Source organism: Oncorhynchus kisutch, linkage group LG14 (genome assembly GCF_002021735.2).
Source record: "Oncorhynchus kisutch isolate 150728-3 linkage group LG14, Okis_V2, whole genome shotgun sequence".
Taxonomy (NCBI): domain Eukaryota; kingdom Metazoa; phylum Chordata; class Actinopteri; order Salmoniformes; family Salmonidae; genus Oncorhynchus; species Oncorhynchus kisutch.
Window position 1 is genome coordinate 10,835,184 of NC_034187.2, and position 23,334 is coordinate 10,858,517.

Genomic DNA, 23,334 nt, shown 5'->3' on the forward strand with positions numbered 1-23,334 from the left:
CAGCTAATTGGGTAACTTTTTCCAATTTTTTGTTGTCTGGGTGATAGAAATGCTGTAAATTAAAATGACTATGTATTTTGAAAGATGAGACGTTGAGGATTATCATAAATACCACCTTTATGTCATACAAGCCAAACACCTGTGAGTCCAAACGTGCACTTCACATTTCCAAATCATAAAACTCAGGGATGCAGGGTTGTGTTCGAAACAAAACAACTACAAGTGTGCTTGCTCTAGCTCCTCAATGGCTTTTGAGTCATACAAGTACATTGAAATGACTTAGGAACCGTGCACACTTTGAGAGGTTATTGGCCACTTGTAGAGCAGTTAGCCCTCTCACTCAAGCCCTTGTCATTTTTTTGTCTTATGGTTCTACTACCCCACATTTTCTAGGAATATTGTTACTGAATATATCCAGAGTATTTTCTGATTTCATGAACAAGTGTGGTGAAAAGTACAGTAAATGTAAAATGCACATAAAATCAACAGTGTTTGGATACAGTCTTGTGTCAGGTGAACTGTTGTGTCCTTTGGTCTAATAATTTCCCCATAATATCCAAACTGTTCCCTTTCAGTTGTTACCATGTTTATGCAGTTCATGTTTGTTTTGTAACCCCTATCCCAACAAGTGTAAAGGGTTGAGTATGTAAGTTACCCTGGTCAGAGGAAGATGATTCTGCAAAGTTGACTTTGGCGATGATGTCTCTGAGGAATAGTGTTTTCTCTGTGACACGATCAACCTCCACTGTCTCTGGTAGTTTCTTCAGGATGTTCATGGCCATCCTCAGAACTACGCTATCTTGGCACTGTCTGTCGCTGCTCCACACAAACAAACAGAAGAAGAATTCAGCATTTCATTAACATTCTTTACACTACATAACATAGCCGTTTTTTCTAATTCACGTGCCGAACTGAACCATATTGTGCTGCCTTGGATATTTTATGTTCACCTTGTCCTTTCCAGCACACTGTAGTGGGTGCTTAACCATGCAAGCCCTGTACAGCTCCGCTTGGCTCAGTATTGCCAAAAGGATATAAGTAATACATCTATTGGTGGGTTATATTTCCCCTGGGAGACCCACCTGACCAGCAGGCTGCTATCAGAGAGCCTGGGCTGCAGGTTGACGATGGTGTGCAGCAGCTGCTGGGTCTGGTTCTGCAGTATCAACGTCTCTGCACTGCTGTCGATGCCAAACACCTCTGCCAGGTCCTTGTCGGGCATGTTCTCTATGTAGGCTCTACACTGGGGCCAGCTGGCGTCTTTAGGGAAGGGAGGGTAGCCCTGCCAAGAGAAATACAATATAATGCTCTCAATGAAGACAGAGAGAATAACAGAAACATACAATTTTGCTTTAGGGTTATATTTCATTATGTAATATACAGTGCCTTCAAAAGGTATTCATACCCCTTCACTTATTCCATTTTTTGTTGTGTTACAGCCTGAATTCTAAATGGATAAACTATGTTTTTACACACCCATCTACACACATTACCCCCATAATGACAAAGTGAAAACATGTTTTTAGAAATGTTTGCAAATGTATTGAAAATGAAAGCACCTTTGGCAGTGATTACAGCTGTGAGTCTTTCTGGGTAAGTCTCTAAGAATGTTCCACACCTGAATTGTACAATTTTTGCCCATTATTCTTTTTTAAATTCTTCAGGCTCTGTCAAGTTGATTGTTGATCATTGCTAGACAGATATTTTCAAGTCTTGCCATAGATTTTCAATACGATTTAAGGCAAAACTGTAACTAGGCCACTCAGCAACATTCAATGTCGTCTTGGTAAGCAACCAGTGTAGATTTGGCCTTGTGTTTCAGGTTATTGTCCTCCTGAAAGGTGAATTTGTCTTCCAGTGTCTGTTGGAAAGCCGAATGAACCAGGGTTTCCTTTAGGATTTTGCCTGTGCTTATAGCTGTATTCCTTTTATTTTTATCCTTTAAAAAAACTCCCTAGTCCTTGCCAATGACAAGCATACCCATAACGTGATGCAGCCACCACCGTGCTTGAAAATATGAGGAGTGGTACTCAGTGATGTGTTGGGTTGGATTTGCCCCAAACATAACGCTTTGTATTCAGCACAAAAGTTCATTCTTTGCCACCTTTTTTGCAGTATTACTTAAGTGTCTTGTTGCAAAAAGGATGCATGTTTTAGAATATTTTATTCTGTACAGGTTACCTTCTTTTTACTCTGTCATTTAGGTTAGTATTGTGGAGTAATTACAATATTGATCCATCCTCAGTCTTCTCATATCACAACCATTAAACTCTAACTGTTTTAAAACCACCTGTGGCCTCATGGTAAAATCCCTGAGCAGTTTCCTTCCTCTCCGGCAACTGAGTTACGAAGGACGCTTGTATCTTTGTAACGACTGGGTGTATTGATACACCGTCCAAAGCCTAATTAGTAACTTCACCATGCTCAAAGGGATGCTCAGTCTTGTTTTCTTTTTCTTTTTTTTACCCATCTGCCAATCGGTGCTCTTCTTTGCGAGGCATTGAAAAACTTCCCTGGTCTTTGTGGTTGAATCTGTGCATGAAATGTACTACTCGATTGAGGTATGTGTGAGGTACAGAGATGGGGTAGTTATTCAAAAATCATATTAACAACTATTATTGAACACGGAATGAGTTCATGCAACTTATTTAAAAGTACATTTATACTCCTGAACTATTTTACGCTTGCTATTACAAAGGGGTTGAATACTTATTGCCGAAAAACATTTCAGATTGACATTTTTTATTAATTTCTGAAATATTCTACAACAAAATTGTGTTTAAATCTGTGAATACTTTGTTTTTTTAAATTACATTTTTGTTATGTAACAGACGGATGTACAGTAGGTAAACAACCATATGACATCACAATGACCTTATTCATTCCTTTATCAGTATGTTGACATGGATCCTGTGACTGTGATGCCAGTGTTAGGTGGAGGGGTGTGTCTGACTCCTACCTGAGCCTGACAGAAGCTGTGTCCGTCCTGCAGGACCGAGGAGGTATAGCAGCGGTGGAGAATGGTAAGCAGGCATCGGCGGTCCCAGGGGTCGGTGACACGCCCTCCGTAGATCACCTCACCCGTCAGGTAGCGTAGGGCCGCCCATGGCAGCTCGGAACCTTCCGCAGCCCGCAGGAGACTCTCCTGGTTCAGCATGGACACCTAAGACACACAGACAGAGCCAAGACAAGAGACAATGACGATGCTCTCTCTCAATCTAGATGGATCTGTGTCATTATCTTCTAAGCTGAGAAGCTCTGTTGAGTTGGAAACAGTATGTGTTACACCATAATGTACCTCCAGGTCAGAAGATGTAAAGGTGTAGGGTATGTTCCACCCCAGAGGGCCGTACTTCTTTCTCTCCTGCACGATGGCGTTGAAGAAGCAGAGGCTGAAGAGCAAAGTCTTCCAGGCTGGGCTGCAGTCCATTTTACAGAAGCTCCTCTCGGTCACCTCTCCACTGGGACTGAAGGTGTGGAGGAGCTTCTCCTTCAGACCTCGAGGAGGCTCCACAGCTATCTACAGGACAGGAAGTGGAATTACTGTATTAGTAACTGAGGCTCTACCACTATCTACAGGGCAGGAAGTGGAATTACTGTATTAGTAACTGAGGCTCTACCACTATCTACAGGACAGGAAGTTGAATTACTGTATTAGTAACTGAGGCTCTACCTCTATCTACAGGACAGGAAGTGGGATTACTGTATTAGTAACTGAGGCTCTACCACTATCTACAAGACAGGAAGTAGAATTACTGTATTAGTAACTGAGGCTCTACCTATCTACAGGACAGGAAGTGGAATTACTGTATTAGTAACTAAGGCTCTACCGCTATCTACAGGACAGGAAGTGGAATTACTGTATTAGTAACTGAGGCTCTACCACCAGCTACAGAACAGGAAGTGGAATTACTGTATTGGTAGCGGAGGCTCTACCGCTATCTACAAGACAGGAAGTAGAAATACTGTATTAGTAACTGAGGCTCTACCACTATCTACAAGACAGGAAGTAGAATTACTGTATTAGTAACTGAGGCTCTACCGCTATCTACAAAGGAACAGAATCATTGGCAATGAATTTGTAACAACAACAGACATTGTTGTGTTCTGTGTATCTGAGGGATGTGCAATAGAATGTCTAGAAGAGACAAAGCCCCTCAGACGATGACAGATTGACTGGTTCACTCATGGGTACACCATAGAAATAAACTCACTAATTATACTTCTATAGGTGTATGGCCCTCTAACGGGAAGCTGTGGTAATGAAGGCCTGGCTGACCTTAATGGCTCTCTGCAGGATGGAGGCAGGGAACACTGGGTCTGGTTTAGAGGACAGCCACAGACGGAAGTGAGGGTCCAGGTCTGAGCCTTTCCACTTCAACCTGAGCAGAAGGGATGAAAAATACTCAGGTCTGTGGAGAGACATCTGTCTACAGCTGGATCCTGTTGGGTAGAAGCACCTAACAGGACCACACCTAAAGGCATCTCACAGGACCCTCTGTGCTTCAACGTGGTTTCAAACCAACGTATACTACATCATATTGTCTCACATGACATTACCCATCAGCATAAAGACTATATTAAGACGTAAAAACATGCAAAATAAAAGCTCAAAACAGGTGCTGTTGTACACTCACGAGTTGACGACAGTCTGCAGTCTGGGCATGAAGGAGGCGGCCAGGTGGCAGTTCTGCAGGAAAACCCAGCGGCCCTTGAGGACCTGGGCCTTGTAAATGAGCTCCTCTGCCCTGGGGCCCTGGCCCTGACCCAGAGACACCATGTCCAGGTGCAGGCTGCTACCCCTCAGCTCCTGGGCCAGACGCACCAGGAGGGAAGCTGGGTCCATGCCTGAACAGACAGGGGAAGAGTAAGGACATCAGACACGACCTAAAGCTGCTTGTACTACTCCATTTTGTCCAGGAATTTCAAAGGTGTAAAAGAAGCTTTGAGTGTCCCAGTGTCCGTTCCAAATCCTACTAGTGAGAAAGAGGGTGGAACGAGCAGCCTAACACCAAGGTTATTACACACCAGTTTAGGGAGGATGTCTAGTACACAAGAGTAGCAGTAGTCTTACCAGGGGAGAGGAGGAATACGATGGGCACATTGGCAGAGCAGCGCTCATACACCTCTCTCAGGGAGATCTTTCCAACCTCCAGGTACTTAGAACCCATCTTCTCTATGACAAAGGCTTTCACTGCCGTGTTCAGACACTCAGGCCTCAGGATCTTCACCTGGGAGATAAATACAGCCTCAACAGGGTTCATCATATTTATCAAGGAGAATGTTTTGAGTTCTTACAAATCTGTAACCCACATGCATGCACACACACACACACACACACACACACACACACACACACACACACACACACACACACACACACACACACACACACACACACACACACACACACACACACACACACACACACACACACACACACACACACACACACACGCACACATACACATACACACACTCACCAAGATGATCTTCTGGAAGCCTGAGAGGCTCTCCCAGGGGAAGATGTGGACACACTTGGGGAGATGCCTGTCCTTCGAGGCTGCTGCTGACTGGGATGACTCTCCTGGACAGATAGACAGACAAACCACATCATGATGTCACACACACATTCATTCATGACACAGGAGGTGAGCTAGAATGAGATTCTATTGGTGAAGGGAAACTAGCTAGAATGAGATTCTATTGGTGAGAGGGAACGAGCTAGAACGAGATTCTATCGGTGAGGGGGAACGAGCTAGAACGAGATTCTATCGGTGAGGGGGAACGAGCTAGAACGAGATTCTATCGGTGAGGGGGAAACGAGCTAGAATGAGATTCTATCGGTGAGGGGGAACGAGCTAGAACGAGATTCTATCGGTGAGGGGGAACGAGCTAGAATGAGATTCTATCGGTGAGGGGGAACGAGCTAGAATGAGATTCTATCGGTGAGGGGGAACGAGCTAGAACGAGATTCTATCGGTGAGGGGGAACGAGCTAGAACGAGATTCTATCGGTGAGGGGGAACGAGCTAGAACGAGATTCTATCGGTGAGGGGGAACGAGCTAGAACGAGATTCTATAGGTGAGGGGGAAACGAGCTAGAATGAGATTCTATCGGTGAGGGGGAACGAGCTAGAACGAGATTCTATCGGTGAGGGGGAACGAGCTAGAATGAGATTCTATCGGTGAGGGGGAACGAGCTAGAATGAGATTCTATCGGTGAGGGGGAACGAGCTAGAACGAGATTCTATCGGTGAGGGGGAACGAGCTAGAACGAGATTCTATCGGTGAGGGGGAAACGAGCTAGAATGAGATTCTATCGGTGAGGGGGAACGAGCTAGAACGAGATTCTATCGGTGAGGGGGAACGAGCTAGAACGAGATTCTATCGGTGAGGGGGAACGAGCTAGAACGAGATTCTATCGGTGAGGGGGAACGAGCTAGAACGAGATTCTATTGGTGAGGGGGAACGAGCTAGAACGAGATTCTATAGGTGAGGGGGAAACGAGCTAGAATGAGATTCTATCGGTGAGGGGGAACGAGCTAGAACGAGATTCTATCGGTGAGGGGGAACGAGATAGAACGAGATTCTATTGGTGAGGGGGAACGAGCTAGAACGAGATTCTATAGGTGAGGGGGAAACGAGCTAGAATGAGATTCTATCGGTGAGGGGGAACGAGCTAGAACGAGATTCTATCGGTGAGGGGGAACGAGCTAGAATGAGATTCTATCGGTGAGGGGGAACGAGCTAGAATGAGATTCTATCGGTGAGGGGGAACGAGCTAGAACGAGATTCTATCGGTGAGGGGGAACGAGCTAGAACGAGATTCTATCGGTGAGGGGGAAACGAGCTAGAATGAGATTCTATCGGTGAGGGGGAACGAGCTAGAACGAGATTCTATCGGTGAGGGGGAAACGAGCTAGAATGAGATTCTATCGGTGAGGGGGAACGAGCTAGAACGAGATTCTATCGGTGAGGGGGAACGTGTATGGCTTGTCATTACCATGAAGAGGTTCTGTGAAATAAGTCAAGGAAATGATACTCTGTGGTGAATTCAAACCCAACGTGCATCAGGGAACACAGGACCGAAAACTTCCCAGAGCAAGGTTCACTGGAGATGCCATAGTCAAGGCTCTTTTCTGCACAAGAGCTTCAAGGAATAAGTCAAGCAACCCAATGTTCACCAGGGAAGCTTCATGTTCCAGCGCAGCAACACCGACCTTCAGTACCAGAACCAGCGTGTCCAGTGTAGGGCTCACTGAGGAACTCATAGAGGTTCCTAGCCTGCTGGAACAGTTCCCACTGCAAACGGTTGGTCTGGATGGACTTGTAGAGGGTGGCGAAGCAGGGCAGGTGGGCACACAGGTACTGGCACTGTGCCCACATGCTGTCTGTCAGCCACGGGTGGTCCGGACGCTCGCCCAGGAGCTCCCCTAGTGAGACAATCACACACAGATGCACTCAGCAATTTTACTGTGGTCACCCCCCCCCTTAATTACTCAAATGCTCACTCATTCATGGTCTACTTATTTTCCAATTGAAAGACAGTTTGGAGCCTTTTAAAGACAAGCTCTGATTCAATATGCGGCCTCATATTACTGACAGATGCCTGACACAGCAGGTATTTTTTTTACCTTCCTCCTGTTCGGCTCTCTTTGAGTCCATCATGCTGGCCAGCACAGCAGAGTGTAGGAATATCTTCCACTCTTCAGCAGGCAGGAAATCAGTGCTGCCCACTATCATGTTGTGCTTGTTGGTCTTCATGATGTTACAACACATCAGGAAGGAGAAAACCACCTGGTCGTCCACAAACAGGGCCAGGGACACTTCCTGGAGGGGGAAGGGGGAGAGAGTACAGAGGGGGAGAGAGTACAGAGGGGGAGAGAGTGGGGGAGAGAGAGTACGGAGGGGGAGAGAGAGAGAGTGGGGGAGAGAGAGTATGGAGGGGGAAAAACTCAATCAAGCTCCACATAAGATGCGTAAAACCAAAAAGAAAATAGCATGTTACCTGTCCATGATTGTTACTCTCATTACTGTTACCTTGTATATACTCTCAGTGATGGTGTTCATCATCAATACTGTTACCTTGTATATACTCTCAGTGATGGCGTTCATCATCATCAATACTGTTACCTTGTATATACTCTCAGTGATGGCGTTCATCATCAATACTGTTACCTTGTATATACTCTCAGTGATGGTGTTCATCATCAATACTGTTACCTTGTGTATACTCTCAGTGATGGCGTTCATCATCAATACTGTTACCTTGTGTATACTCTCAGTGATGGCGTTCATCATCAATACTGTTACCTTGTATATACTCTCAGTGATGGCGTTCATCATCATCAATACTGTTACCTTGTATATACTCTCAGTGATGGCGTTCATCATCAATACTGTTACCTTGTATACACTCTCAGTGATGGCGTTCATCATCATCAATACTGTTACCTTGTATATACTCTCAGTGATGGCGTTCATCATCATCAATACTGTTACCTTGTATATACTCTCAGTGATGGCGTTCATCATCAATACTGTTACCTTGTATATACTCTCAGTGATGGCGTTCATCATCATCAATACTTTTACCTTGTATATACTCTCAGTGATGGCGTTCATCATCATCAATACTGTTACCTTGTATATACTCTCAGTGATGGCGTTCATCATCAATACTGTTACCTTGTATATACTCTCAGTGATGGCGTTCATCATCAATACTGTTACCTTGTATATACTCTCAGTGATGGCATTCATCATCATCAATACTTTTACCTTGTATATACTCTCAGTGATGGCGTTCATCATCATCAATACTGTTACCTTGTATATACTCTCAGTGATGGCGTTCATCATCAATACTGTTACCTTGTATATACTCTCAGTGATGGCGTTCATCATCAATACTGTTACCTTGTATATACTCTCAGTGATGGCGTTCATCATCATCAATACTGTTACCTTGTATATACTCTCAGTGATGGCGTTCATCATCATCAATACTGTTACCTTGTATATACTCTCAGTGATGGCGTTCATCATCATCAATACTGTTACCTTGTATATACTCTCAGTGATGGCGTTCATCATCAATACTGTTACCTTGTATATACTCTCAGTGATGGCGTTCATCATCAATACTGTTACCTTGTATATACTCTCAGTGATGGCGTTCATCATCATCAATACTGTTACCTTGTATATACTCTCAGTGATGGCGTTCATCATCATCGATACTGTTACCTTGTATATACTCTCAGTGATGGCGTTCATCGTCATCAATACTGTTACCTTGTATATACTCTCAGTGATGGCGTTCATCATCAATACTGTTACCTTGTGTATACTCTCAGTGATGGCATTCATCATCAATACTGTTACCTTGTATATACTCTCAGTGATGGCGTTCATCATCATCAATACTGTTACCTTGTATATACTCTCAGTGATGGTGTTCATCATCTTGAGGAGACGAAGGTTAAAGTCCCCCATGTTGGGAGCACATGTTCCAGGCACCACCACAGCCCTCCTCAGGCTTTTAGCTCCAGCCGGGCACAGGGTGCCCGTCACAGGCATGGACACGTCCAGGGTGGGCCACTCCTGGCCTTCCGTAGCCACCTGCAAAGCTTTCACATACATGTCATTGAACCAGTCCAGGGAGAACTGGTACATGTAGTTGATCTGGGTGAGGTCGGCCAGGACAAAATACAGGTCTGCACCACGGTTAGCGATAGGGAGGTACTTCTTGCGGACCTCGTCGATCTCCTTCTCCTTGTCCTTAGCCGTCTCAACTCGCACGGAGATCTCATTGGAGGTGACCTTGGACTTTTTCAGGTTATCAACAAGGTCCTGGTCGTCCAATATGTGTCCTGAAGCAAGACAAAGTATTCGTTTTAATATGTCACATTTTAGGTGAAGGGAGACAATGTGCTCATCTCTATCTTTTATCTATCCTCTTAGTAAAAACAATAGTGAAAGAGTGCTAGAAGCAAAGCCAACAGTCGATCTTGATCAAGATTTTTACGTTACATTTAGGGACAGGTGGAACGGCACAAAATCCATCCACCCGTCCACCTCCCTCCCTCCCTCACCCTGGGTGTCCTGCAGCAGCAGCAGGGACCTGTTCTCCAGCTCGTGAAGGCTGAACAGGTCAGCAGTAATAGTGTGGAGGAGCTGGTTGTGGTGCAGCTCTAGCTCTGGCTGATACAGAGACACCGCGCTGGACAGCAGCTGCTCCTGCAGACACTCGTACTCTACTGAGAAGTTGATCAGCTTCACCAGGACACACACTGCCGGGAGGAAGTGGGGGTTGGGCAGACAGGTGGCCAGGTAGAGCCTTCGGTGAGAAAGAGAGGAGAGGGGAGAGGAGAAGGAAAAGGCAGGAGATGAGGAGGAGAGGAGTTGTGACAATTTATAAGACCTATTCCTACTGCTACAAATATGAACATTTATCTTTTTAATGAAGGGTCATTTGATGAAAATAAGGGCTCAATTGAATGAGTAAATGTACCTAAAGTTGGGATTGTACTCAATTTCAGTGTCTCCAATTTTGATGAATGATTGACCGTCACGTATTGTAAGGTTCTTGATCAGGATTGGCTGAAGACAGGGATCTATGTTCTCAAGAACATCCTGAAAACAGAAGAATGGTCAAAGGGAAGGATCGATAAGGACTAATAATCTTGATCTCATTTAGTACATCAGTTTCATTTAAGAAAACCACTAAGCTAAGTTTCCATTCAATTGGCAACAGATTTTTATGTGAATATGCACAAATCTGCATAAAAACAATCCACATTTCCCACCAGAGATGTTTCCATCAAATTAACCTCTTGTGGATAAAAGGCTGTGTGTGATGACGTAGAGTACATAAAAATACCTTTTCTTATTAAATACCATCGCATTTTCATCATCCATCGCATTTTCAACTCTACTGATGGTTTTGTCACTAAAACTGTTGCGTTATATAACGAATGTGCCCACTCCAGTGTTGGCAAGCGGCCTCTAGCCAACCGTTCGCAGATACAGTGTGGGTATAGCCTACATCAGGGGTATTCAACTCTTACCTTACGAGGTCCGGAGCCTGCTGGTTTTCTGTTCTACCTGATAATTAATTGCACACACCTGCTGTCCTAGTTCTAAATAAGTCCCTGATTAGAGGGCGACAATGAAAAAAGACAGTGAAACTTGCTTTGAGGTCTAGAGTTGAATTTGATGGGCCTACTTGATGAGGTTATTATGGACAAAAGAGTGCAATAATTTTTATTTGTCAAACGGTAGTCAAACATCAATCAGAATAAGACCCTTTATATTTATTGGACAGCAGCATTAAGCTCATTACTGTGAACTTTCACCCCCCCTGTGAAGTTCATCATAACTGATTTCATCATTCATTAGCCTAATAAACTGCATGTTTTCCCCCGAGTCGTATGGGAGGACAACAACATATCATCGTATGACTCCACATTTACTTTGATATGATGGTTATTAGATCAATAGTTTCCACTGCTATTTCTCACAAAAAGATCCCACCTTGTCTAGCGTATTTTGTTTTGTCGACATTTGGAATGTTTACAGACAAATTAGCTGTTTCCATTCACATGTACTTTACTCTGATAAAAAGGTTGGATGGAAACCTGGTTACTGTTGGGAATCACAATCTTTGATTCTATATTGTAGAATTAAAATCAATCAAATGTGTATGTTCTATATGGCAATACCTGAATAAGGGATCAACACAGAAGTCGCTGGAGGAAATTTGTCAAATAATCTATGCTCCCCAAAGAACTAAAAGGTTTAAGTAGCCTAAGCAAGTACCTGAATAAGGACAGCGTCCCCCATGCGAATGGCCCTCTCCACTGTCTTCATATAGTTGGGGTCTGAGGCCAGCATCTTCCTGAGCCTGACGCCCTCCATAGAGCTTATCCACCTGGTGGCCTGGCCCTGGGGGTCGATCAGCAGGGGCCAGTGGGGACCGTTCTTCACGATCAAAGCATTCTCTGTGGAGTTCTGATCTGGTGGCAGGCCTGTGTTCTGCCAGTGTCTCACCTGAGGGAGATAAGATTTTTCGATATCATTAAAATGTTGAGAAAATAGCTAAATCTGGTGCATTATGGCAATACATGCCAAAACAAAATGCGTGTGTTGTTGTTTGTCATTTCTTTAAAATATTCTGTGAACATTCACATGAGATTGAGCTTTATGATCCTTTGAGATGGATATCACCCCAGAATGCTTTGAATCCACTATCGTGCGGAGCTATAGCTCTGAATTAAATGAGACTAATGTTAAGAGATTACTTGCACCACTGAATGTCGATCAGTGCATTTATGTGTCTGTCGATGCTGACAATTTTATAAATTGCTTAGGATAAAAAAAAAAAGCTAAATGACCACATCACCTGGTTCTTCTCAGTCATGGCTGAGGTGAAGGTGTACTGAGGAGAGACAGGGATCTCCATGTTGTGGCAGAAGTCCAGCCACTTCTTCACCATGGCTTTACGGTAGTCGGCCGTCAGAGGTCCACAGTACGTGATGAACGCTGAAGAAACCATGACGTCACCCACTATGTGCTGCAGCTTGTTGTCCAGGTCACACACTGCCTTCTCCCAGCGATCCTGATACACAGAGATACACACAGACACGCACAGGGCAACAGGCAGGTCAAATCAACAGAAAGCACAGCATTCAAAGTGTCATTGTAGGGATGCATCTCTTCTGGAGTTCAATTTGTACCTAAAACAGTGACATTTTCATCTAAAAAAACATATGTATCGGCAGAAATATCGGAATCGGTGTATTCTGACTCCCAAAGACTGGTATCGAATCAGATCCATAAGTGCCATATTGGTTTGGCTTTATGAAACAATATTTACTATTGTATAGGAACTGTTTGGTCGGACCTTTTCATTAGACAGGGCTGATATGAGTGAAGCAGCTCTCTGCACTCTGTTCGTGGTCCTCTCTTTACGTCTCCCCAGCTCCTGTCTCTCAGACACACTGGCATCGTAGCGGTCCTCCAAAGCTTTCTGATGCTCCTCGATCTAAACAGACAGCACAGAACAATCAATCATCAACCAATGAATTAATCAATCAATCAATTCATTCAAATCAAAGCCCTTGTCATTTCTGTGAATGAATTATCAAACACGTTGCCAAACAGTAAATATCTTACCTTCGATAGTCTTTTCTGCTTTTTCATCAGATTAGATTCTGATTTCACTAATGCTGCTTGGGCCACGTTGACTTTGTTCCGTTTGGGCTCAATTATCTGGGGAAGATAGGCCATCAATATAACACTGTTGCATTCATGAATAACAATAAGGGAATATTTCCTTCTTAGAGAACTAAAGGCACACAACAGTCAAACTGTACCTTGTACACTTCATGGTAGTGCTCCAAAGCCAGCACCCAGAGGCACATAGAACGACAGGCTATAGACACCATGCCCACCTTGGCAGGGTTAAAGTCAGGACACTTAGAATACCTCCTCAACTTCAGAAACACCTACAGCAATTCAAACATAGTATCATGCACTATTATAATATAATAGATGCCATTTAGCAGACACTTTTATCCAAAGCGTGCATTTTCCCTAGCGGGAATCAAAACCACAACCCTTGGCGCTGCAAGCGCCATGCTCTACCGACTGTGCCACACAGGACCACAAGACACTTATAAACAAGTATAATAAACAAGAGAATCTAAAGCTAGAAGATAAGCACATCTCAAGGTATGATTGGGGCCTAAATACTGTACCTTCTCTGGCAGGCTGTCTTTGTCCAGGCTGACCAGTCTCTTGAGGAAGCCAGGGTCTCCTAGCAGCTGTTTAGCTGTAGTCCAGTCAGGCCTCTGCTGTAGCAGAATGCAGACTGCATGCATCACTGTCAGGACCAGTTCTGGAGGCTTGGTGTATACTCTGGAGCCAAATTATGAGCAGGAGATCAATACATTCAATTCAGAATGAATTCACTATTACATATCGACAGTGTGTCATATTGATTCGTTGACTGAAAACATTAGTTCTACTTGGAAAAATGTTTTGATCAGGTAAATTTGACAACAATATTGTAACCCCCCTCCAAAGTGTTTATGAAAGGAAAAGGCATGCTTAGGTGAAGAATTAAGCATGATTTTATTCACTTGCCTTATTTCTGAAATATCGCTCTTTTGCAGAGCATCTAAAGCTGAAACTGCTTTCTCCAGCAGAGGCAAAACTTTATTCAAATCTGCCGTGGCATCCTACAGTTTTACAACACACAATGGGAACAAATTATTTACATAAACAAAATGTTACCCACAGTCAACAGAGAACACATTTATCAAAAGGGTGAGTGTCGGTGTATGTAGCACTCTCATAAAAACATATTGATGTTCTCCTCACCTCTGCATATTTAAATTCACCTCTGCATATTCATATTGATGTTCTCCTCACCTCTGCATATTTAAATTCATCTCTGCATAGTCATATCGATGTTCTCCTCACCTCTGCATATTTAAATTCACCTCTGCATAGTCATATTGATGTTCTCCTCACCTCTGCATATTTAAATTCATCTCTGCATATTCATATTGATGTTCTCCTCACCTCTGCATATTTAAATTCACCTCACCTCTGCATATTCATATTGATGTTCACCTCACCTCTGCATATTCATATTGATGTTCACCTCACCTCTGCATATTCATATTGATGTTCACCTCACCTCTGCATATTCATATTGATGTTCACCTCACCTCTGCATATTCATATTGCTGTTCACCTCACCTCTGCATATTCATATTGATGTTCACCTCACCTCTGCATATTCATATTGATGTTCACCTCACCTCTGCATATTCATATTGATTTTCACCTCACCTCTGCATATTCATATTGATGTTCACCTCACCTCTACATATTCATATTGATGTTCACCTCACCTCTGCATATTCATATTGATGTTCACCTCACCTCTGCATATTCATATTGATGTTCACCTCACCTCTGCATATTCATATTGATGTTCACCTCACCTCTGCATATTCATATTGATGTTCACCTCACCTCTGCATATTCATATTGATGTTCACCTCACCTCTACATATTCATATTGATGTTCACCTCACCTCTGCATATTCATATTGATGTTCACCTCACCTCTGCATATTCATATTGATGTTCACCTCACCTCTGCATATTCATATTGATGTTCACCTCACCTCTGCATATTCATGAACGATCCGTGTTTCTTGCACCATCATGTCTTCTTCGATTTTGACGATGGCTCGGACTTGTTCCACAGCTTGAGAATCCTCTTTCAGTTTACCCATCAATATCTCTATTTCCTGTCCAAAACACAGTCAGTCACACACAATCAGTCAGTCAGCCACACACACAATCAGTCAGTCACACACAAACAATCAGTCAGTCACACACACACACACACACACACACACACAATCAGTCAGTCACACACACAATCAGTCAGTCACACACACACACAATCAGTCAGTCAGCCACACACACACAGTCAGTCACACACACACAGTCAGTCACACACACACAATCAGTCAGTCACACACACAATCAGTCAGTCAGTCACACACACAAAATCAGTCAGTCAGTCACACACACAAAATCAGTCAGTCACACACACACACAATTAGTCAGTCAGTCACACACACACACAATTAGTCAGTCAGTCACACACACAATTAGTCAGTCAGTCACACACACAATTAGTCAGTCACACACACACAATCAGTCAGTCAGTCACACACACAATCAATCAGTCAGTCACACACACACAATCAGTCAGTCACACACACAGTCAGTCACACACACACACACACACACACACACACACACACACACACACACACACACACACACACACACACACACACACACACACACACACACACACACACACACACACACACACACACACACACACAGTCAGTCAGTCACACACAATCAGTCAGTCAGTCAGTCACACACACAAACAGTCAGTCACACACACACACAATCAGTCAGTCACACACACATACAATCAGTCAGTCACACACACACACAATCAGTCAGTCACACACACACACACAATCAGTCAGTCAGTCAGTCAGTCACACAAACACAGTCAGTCAGTCACACACACAATAGGTCAGTCAGTCACACAAACACAGTCAGTCAGTCCCACAAACACAGTCAGTCAGTCACACACACACAATCAGTCAGTCACACACACAGTCAGTCAGTCAGTCACACATACAATTAGTCAGTCAGTCACACACAATCAGCCAGTCAGTCACACACACAATCAGCCAGTCACACACACACAATCAGTCAGTCACACACACACAATCAGTCAGTCAGTCACACACAATCAGTCAGTCAGTCACACACACACAATCAGTCAGTCAGTCAGTCACACACACAATCAGCCAGTCACACACACACACACAATCAGCCAGTCACACACAATCAGTCAGTCAGTCAAATCAAATCAAATTTTATTTGTCACATACACATGGTTAGCAGATGTTAATGCGAGTGTAGCGAAATGCTTGTGCTTCTAGTTCCGACAATGCAGTAATAACCAACAAGTAATCTAACTAACAATTCCAAAACTACTGTCTTATACACAGTGTAAGGGGATAAAGAATATGTACATAAGGATATATGAATGAGTGATGGTACAGAGCAGCATAGGCAAGATACAGTAGATGGTATCGAGTACAGTGTATATACATATGAGATGAGTATGTAAACAAAGTGGCATAGTTAAAGTGGCTAGTGATACATGTATTACATAAGGATGCAGTCGATGATATAGAGTACAGTATATACATATGCATATGAGATGAATAATGTAGGGTAAGTAACATTATATAAGGTAGCATTGTTTAAAGTGGCTAGTGATATATTTACATCATTTCCCATCAATTCCCATTATTAAAGTGGCTGGAGTTGAGTCAGTGTCAGTGTCAGTGTGTTGGCAGCAGCCACTCAATGTTAGTGGTGGCTGTTTAACAGCCTGATGGCCTTGAGATAGAAGCTGTTTTTCAGTCTCTCGGTCCCAGCTTTGATGCACCTGTACTGACCTCACCTTCTGGATGATTGCGGGGTGAACAGGCAGTGGCTCGGGTGGTTGATGTCCTTGATGATCTTTATGGCCTTCCTGTAACATCGGGTGGTGTAGGTGTCCTGGAGGGCAGGTAGTTTGCCCCCGGTGATGCGTTGTGCAGACCTCACTACCCTCTGGAGAGCCTTACGGTTGTGGGCGGAGCAGTTGCCGTACCAGGCGGTGATACAGCCTGCCAGGATGCTCTCGATTGTGCATCTGTAGAAGTTTGTGAGTGCTTTTGGTGACAAGCCGAATTTCTTCAGCCTCCTGAGGTTGAAGAGGCGCTGCTGCGCCTTCTTCACGATGCTGTCTGTGTGAGTGGACCAATTCAGTTTGTCTGTGATGTGTATGCCGAGGAACTTAAAACTTGCTACCCTCTCCACTACTTTTCCATCGATGTGGATAGGGGGGTGTTCCCTCTGCTGTTTCCTGAAGTCCACAATCATCTCCTTAGTTTTGTTGACGTTGAGTGTGAGGTTATTTTCCTGACACCACACTCCGAGGGCCCTCACCTCCTCCCTGTAGGCCGTCTCGTCGTTGTTGGTAATCAAGCCTACCACTGTTGTGTCGTCCGCAAACTTGATGATTGAGTTGGAGGCGTGCGTGGCCACGCAGTCATGGGTGAACAGGGAGTACAGGAGAGGGCTCAGAACGCACCCTTGTGGGGCCCCAGTGTTGAGGATCAGCGGGGTGGAGATGTTGTTGCCTACCCTCACCACCTGGGGGCGGCCCGTCAGGAAGTCCAGTACCCAGTTGCACAGGGCTGGGTTGAGACCCAGGGTCTCGAGCTTGATGACGAGCTTGGAGGGTACTATGGTGTTGAATGCCGAGCTGTAGTCGATGAACAGCATTCTCACATAGGTATTCCTCTTGTCCAGATGGGTTAGGGCAGTGTGCAGTGTGGTTGAGATTGCATCGTCTGTGGACCTATTTGGGCGGTAAGCAAATTGGAGTGGGTCTAGGGTGTCAGGTAGGGTGAAGGTGATATGGTCCTTGACTAGTCTCTCAAAGCACTTCATGATGACGGAAGTGAGTGCTACGGGGCGGTAGTCGTTTAGCTCAGTTACCTTAGCTTTCTTGGGAACAGGAACAATGGTGGCCCTCTTGAAGCATGTGGGAACAGCAGACTGGTATAGGGATTGATTGAATATGTCCGTAACACACCGGCCAGCTGGTCTGCGCATGCTCTGAGGGCGCGGCTGGGGATGCCATCTGGGCCTGCAGCCTTGCGAGGGTTAACACGTTTAAATGTCTTACTCACCTCGGCTGCAGTGAAGGAGAGTCCACATGTTTCCGTTGCAGGCCGTGTCAGTGGCACATGCCTCTTGTGTCTGAGCCGTTGAATTGAGATTCTACTTTGTCTCTGTACTGACGCTTAGCTTGTTTGATAGCCTTGCGGAGGGAATAGCTGCACTGTTTGTATTCGGTCATCTTACCAGTCACCAATTAGTCACACTCTCTCTTTCTCTCAAAATCTGAACACTCTATCTTGATATTGAATCCTCTTATTTACCTTTGACTTCTCCTCTATCTGTGGGCCTAGAGCTAGAAGTTCATCTTGCATGACAGTGACTAGAGATGTTGCCTCAGATAATATAGAGAGTCCGTTACTAAAACGATCTCTGTGGGAAAAAACAGACAATATACAGTCCTTTTAATATTACTCTCCACTCAGCAAACATCATTTCCAAGAAAATAACAGTCACAACCAACAACTCAATCAATCAATAGATCAACCTCCAGCCTTAACCTGACATTATGGAGCTTAGACCCCTCTGAACGACACATCTTGGTGAAGGTGTCTATGTACTCGATGAAAGTGCTGGGGACTATGTAGTAGGGCCTTCTCATCTCCTGCAGATACTGAGCAGCCATCTGGGTTGAGCTCTGGTGGATATCCACACACACTCTGGCTACCTTGTTCTGCAGGACCTGAAAGGTAAACAACTGGAGTTCCAGATTCTGGACATAATCTTCATTCAATATGTACAATTAACCTTATTTTGTTTTTGGTTTATTTCATGTACACATTTGCAGATAGAAGTTGAATTGTAGTGCACATACAAATAGCGCTTGTCATTATCTGGTGAATGGGGAACTACTGTACCTGTCCGAGCCAGTCAAAGTGGTCAGAGTTGATGTAGGTGCTGTTGGCTACCTGCAGCAGAGCATCTTTAGACCACTCACTGTACCAGTCTATGTTACAACAGGAGAGCAGGGCCGGGTGGGCCCAACAGTACTGTCTCAGACGCATCCCAGCAGGGCTCAGGGCCAGGACGATGTGTAGTCTCTGATGAACTTGCTAAAGAAGAAGAAGTTAAATACTTCTTCTCAAACCATGGCATAAATCAACAAATCTAGAGTGAATATTATACCGTACTGTACCTCTATGAAATAAGAGTACATCTCCTCTCTATTTTCACCGATAGAGCTCTCCATGGTTGACTTGAGATCCACAGTGATTGAATCAATCTCATCGTTGTCAAACAGGCCAGGGACATCACCATATTTCAGAATGCAGTTCAGATCCTCAAGGACTGACTCCTTTGAACAAAACACAGAGAAGATGTCACAGGTGATCATTAGAATGGACTACTTTTACTAACGATAGTACGTAACATCTGAACCAGGCTAGCTAACGATAGTACGTAACATCTGAACCAGGCTAGCTAATAATACGTAACATCTGAACCAGGCTAGCTAATGATAGTACGTAACATCTGAACCAGGCTCGCTAATGATAGTACGTAACATCTGAACCAGGCTAGCTAATGATAGTACATAACATCTGAACCAGGCTAGCTAATGATAGTACGTAACATCTGAACCAGGCTAGCTAATGATAGTACATAACATCTGAACCAGGCTAGCTAATGATAGAACGTAACATCTGAACCAGGCAGTATGTAACAGATATGACAGTACGACAGTACGTAACAGATATGGACCAGGCTAGATAACGACAGTACGTAACAGATATGGACCAGGCTAGCTAACAACAGTACCTAACAGATATGGACCAGGCTAGATAACGACAGTACGTAACAGATATGGACCAGGCTAGATAACGACAGTACGTAACAGATATGGACCAGGCTAGATAACGACAGTACGTAACAGATATGGACCAGGCTAGATAACGACAGTACGTAACAGATATGGACCAGGCTGGATAACGACAGTACGTAACAGATATGGACCAGGCTGGATAACGACAGTACGTAACATCTGAACCAGGCTAGCTAACAACAGTACGTAACATCTGAACCAGGCTAGCTAACAACAGTACATAACATCTGAACCAGGCTAGATAACGACAGTACGTAACAGATATGGACCAGGCTAGATAACGACAGTACGTAACAGATATGGACCAGGCTAGATAACGACAGTACGTAACATCTGAACCAGGCTAGCTAACAACAGTACGTAACAGATATGGACCAGGCTAGATAACGACAGTACGTAACAGATATGGACCAGGCTAGATAACGACAGTACGTAACATCTGAACCAGGCTAGATAACGACAGTACGTAACAGATATGGACCAGGCTAGATAACGACAGTACGTAACAGATATGGACCAGGCTAGATAACGACAGTACATAACATCTGAACCAGCCTAGCTAACGACAGTATGTAACAGATATAGACCAGACTAGATAACGACAGTATGTAACAGATATGGACCAGGCTAGCTAATGATAGTACGTAACATCTGAACCAGGCTAGATAACGACAGTATGTAACAGATATGGACCAGGCTAGATAACGACAGTACGTAACATCTGAACCAGGCTAGATAACGACAGTATGTAACAGATATGGACCAGGCTAGATAACGACAGTACGTAACATCTGAACCAGCCTAGCTAACGACAGTACATAACAGATATGGACCAGGCTAGATAACGACAGTACGTAACAGATATGGACCAGGCTAGCTAACAAAAGTACGTAACATATATGGACCAGGCTAGCTAATGATAGTACGTAACATCTGAACCAGGCTAGATAACGACAGTACGTAACAGATATGGACCAGGCTAGATAAGGACAGTACGTAACAGATATGGACCAGGCTAGATAACGACAGTACGTAACATCTGAACCAGGCTAGATAACGACAGTACGTAACAGATATGGACCAGGCTAGATAACGACAGTATGTAACAGATATGGACCAGGCTAGATAACGACAGTACGTAACATATATGGACCAGGCTAGATAACGACAGTACGTAACATCTGAACCAGGCTAGATAACGACAGTACGTAACAGATATGGACCAGGCTAGATAACGACAGTATGTAACAGATATGGACCAGGCTAGATAACGACAGTACGTAACAGATATGGACCAGGCTAGATAACGACAGTACGTAACATCTGAACCAGGCTAGCTAACAACAGTACGTAACATCTGAACCAGGCTAGCTAACAACAGTACATAACATCTGAACCAGGCTAGCTAACAACAGTACGTAACAGATATGGACCAGGCTAGATAACGACAGTACGTAACAGATATGGATCAGGCTAGATAACGACAGTACGTAACAGATATGGACCAGGCTAGATAACGACAGTACGTAACAGATATTGACCAGGCTAGCTAACAAAAGTACGTAACATATATGGACCAGGCTAGCTAATGATAGTACGTAACATCTGAACCAGGCTAGATAAGGACAGTACGTAACAGATATGGACCAGGCTAGATAACGACAGTACGTAACAGATATGGACCAGGCTAGATAACGACAGTACGTAACAGATATGGACCAGGCTAGATAACGACAGTACGTAACAGATATGGACCAGGCTAGATAACGACAGTACGTAACAGATATGGACCAACTAATCTTCTCTAACTAATCTTCCTACTGTCTTTCACACTTTAAACGGACCTTGACAATGTCTGAGTCAGTGATGAGCAGCACAGTGTTTTTACGTTGGATCCCGGCCTGTCTGAACACCCTCTTGAGGTCATCTCTGAAGTCTGAGTAGCTGCAGTTCCGGCAGACAGACAGCCTGTAGAGATGGCTTCCAGACACATGACAGGCCAGAGTCACACACTCCTCCTTCCCTGTGCCATCCAGTCCAATCTTCACAGAGGGAATAAAGTGGTCAGTCATTATCAGTAATCAATCAATTGATCAATCAATCAATCAATCAATCAAATAGCAGGAAGGAGCCATGAGTGTGTAATAGTGATGCAATAGCCATTGGGAACCTGAACAACATATTATTGAGCTATATGGTTTACCTTCAGTTAGTATAGTATTGTTCAATTAAAACAGTTCTAATTCAAGCGAACAGGAGAGCTACAATGATAACTACACAAAGAGTGGAGAACGATACCGATAGAGTTTTTTTTCCCCTTTCCCTCCGATGACAAAACATTGACGACCAATCAAAAACAGGTTATATTAAATCTTTGTTGTTTGTAGGTGCGCTAGGCTGCTCGGAGAGAAGAGACGGCAGAGGGCGAGGTAAGCTTGCCTGAATAACTGGGCATGTGTGAGTATATTGGTGGCCACATTAATTACATGTACGTTGAAGTGTTATTTGCGAACACACCCTGACGAACGAACACACGAACACACCTGAAGCGGCGAATGGTCTGTGTTGTCACTATGACAATGAACACACCCTGAATCACCGAATGGTCTGTGTTGTCACTATGACAACGAATACATGTTATTACTAGGCCTACAGCTGCCACAGGATGTCTTGATCAGTTGACTGACAGGTGTACTGCAGAATGATAAACGGTCCGTTTACAGTTATTTCTAATTTACCGTTACAGTTACCGCCCACACTCTAAAAGAGAGCATACAGGGAAAGTGTCTCAGTGACATCAGAGATCTAAAAGGTGTGTCCAGGACAGGTACCAGCATCATGTGTGCTCCCTTCAATCTGAAGACCCGGGCGGCTCTAGTGATGTGTTCCACTGCCTCCCTGAAAAACACCATGGGTAACTACACACACACACACACACACACACACACACACACACACACACACACACACACACACACACACACACACACACACACACACACACACACACACACACACACACACACACACACACACACACACACACACACACACACACACACACACACACACACACACACACACACACACACAATAAATGTGTTATTATCATGCAGATATTAATGTTATCAAGATTGCACATTGGTAGCTTAC

The 23,334-nt window shown here is 44.1% G+C and overlaps 1 protein-coding gene across 1 annotated transcript in view; it reads right to left on the reverse strand.

Moving 5' to 3' along the window:
- Nucleotides 1-23,334, reverse strand: part of LOC109904605 (dynein heavy chain 6, axonemal) — a 62,347-nt gene that overhangs the window by 3,806 nt on the left and 35,207 nt on the right. Inside the window, exons 47-73 of the mRNA XM_031787596.1 lie at nucleotides 23,013-23,099; nucleotides 22,026-22,223; nucleotides 19,498-19,656; nucleotides 19,220-19,414; nucleotides 18,863-19,044; nucleotides 18,626-18,734; nucleotides 15,209-15,334; nucleotides 14,154-14,248; nucleotides 13,766-13,925; nucleotides 13,382-13,513; nucleotides 13,182-13,277; nucleotides 12,910-13,050; nucleotides 12,409-12,624; nucleotides 11,826-12,056; nucleotides 10,519-10,640; nucleotides 10,100-10,344; nucleotides 9,438-9,877; nucleotides 7,637-7,832; nucleotides 7,223-7,435; nucleotides 5,484-5,587; nucleotides 5,075-5,231; nucleotides 4,638-4,848; nucleotides 4,280-4,382; nucleotides 3,299-3,520; nucleotides 2,960-3,163; nucleotides 1,083-1,282; nucleotides 656-816 (exon numbers count right to left, since the gene is read on the reverse strand). Coding sequence (XP_031643456.1) covers nucleotides 656-816; nucleotides 1,083-1,282; nucleotides 2,960-3,163; nucleotides 3,299-3,520; nucleotides 4,280-4,382; nucleotides 4,638-4,848; nucleotides 5,075-5,231; nucleotides 5,484-5,587; nucleotides 7,223-7,435; nucleotides 7,637-7,832; nucleotides 9,438-9,877; nucleotides 10,100-10,344; nucleotides 10,519-10,640; nucleotides 11,826-12,056; nucleotides 12,409-12,624; nucleotides 12,910-13,050; nucleotides 13,182-13,277; nucleotides 13,382-13,513; nucleotides 13,766-13,925; nucleotides 14,154-14,248; nucleotides 15,209-15,334; nucleotides 18,626-18,734; nucleotides 18,863-19,044; nucleotides 19,220-19,414; nucleotides 19,498-19,656; nucleotides 22,026-22,223; nucleotides 23,013-23,099 — 4,705 coding nt within the window. The remainder of the gene's footprint in view (nucleotides 1-655; nucleotides 817-1,082; nucleotides 1,283-2,959; nucleotides 3,164-3,298; nucleotides 3,521-4,279; nucleotides 4,383-4,637; nucleotides 4,849-5,074; nucleotides 5,232-5,483; nucleotides 5,588-7,222; nucleotides 7,436-7,636; nucleotides 7,833-9,437; nucleotides 9,878-10,099; nucleotides 10,345-10,518; nucleotides 10,641-11,825; nucleotides 12,057-12,408; nucleotides 12,625-12,909; nucleotides 13,051-13,181; nucleotides 13,278-13,381; nucleotides 13,514-13,765; nucleotides 13,926-14,153; nucleotides 14,249-15,208; nucleotides 15,335-18,625; nucleotides 18,735-18,862; nucleotides 19,045-19,219; nucleotides 19,415-19,497; nucleotides 19,657-22,025; nucleotides 22,224-23,012; nucleotides 23,100-23,334) is intronic.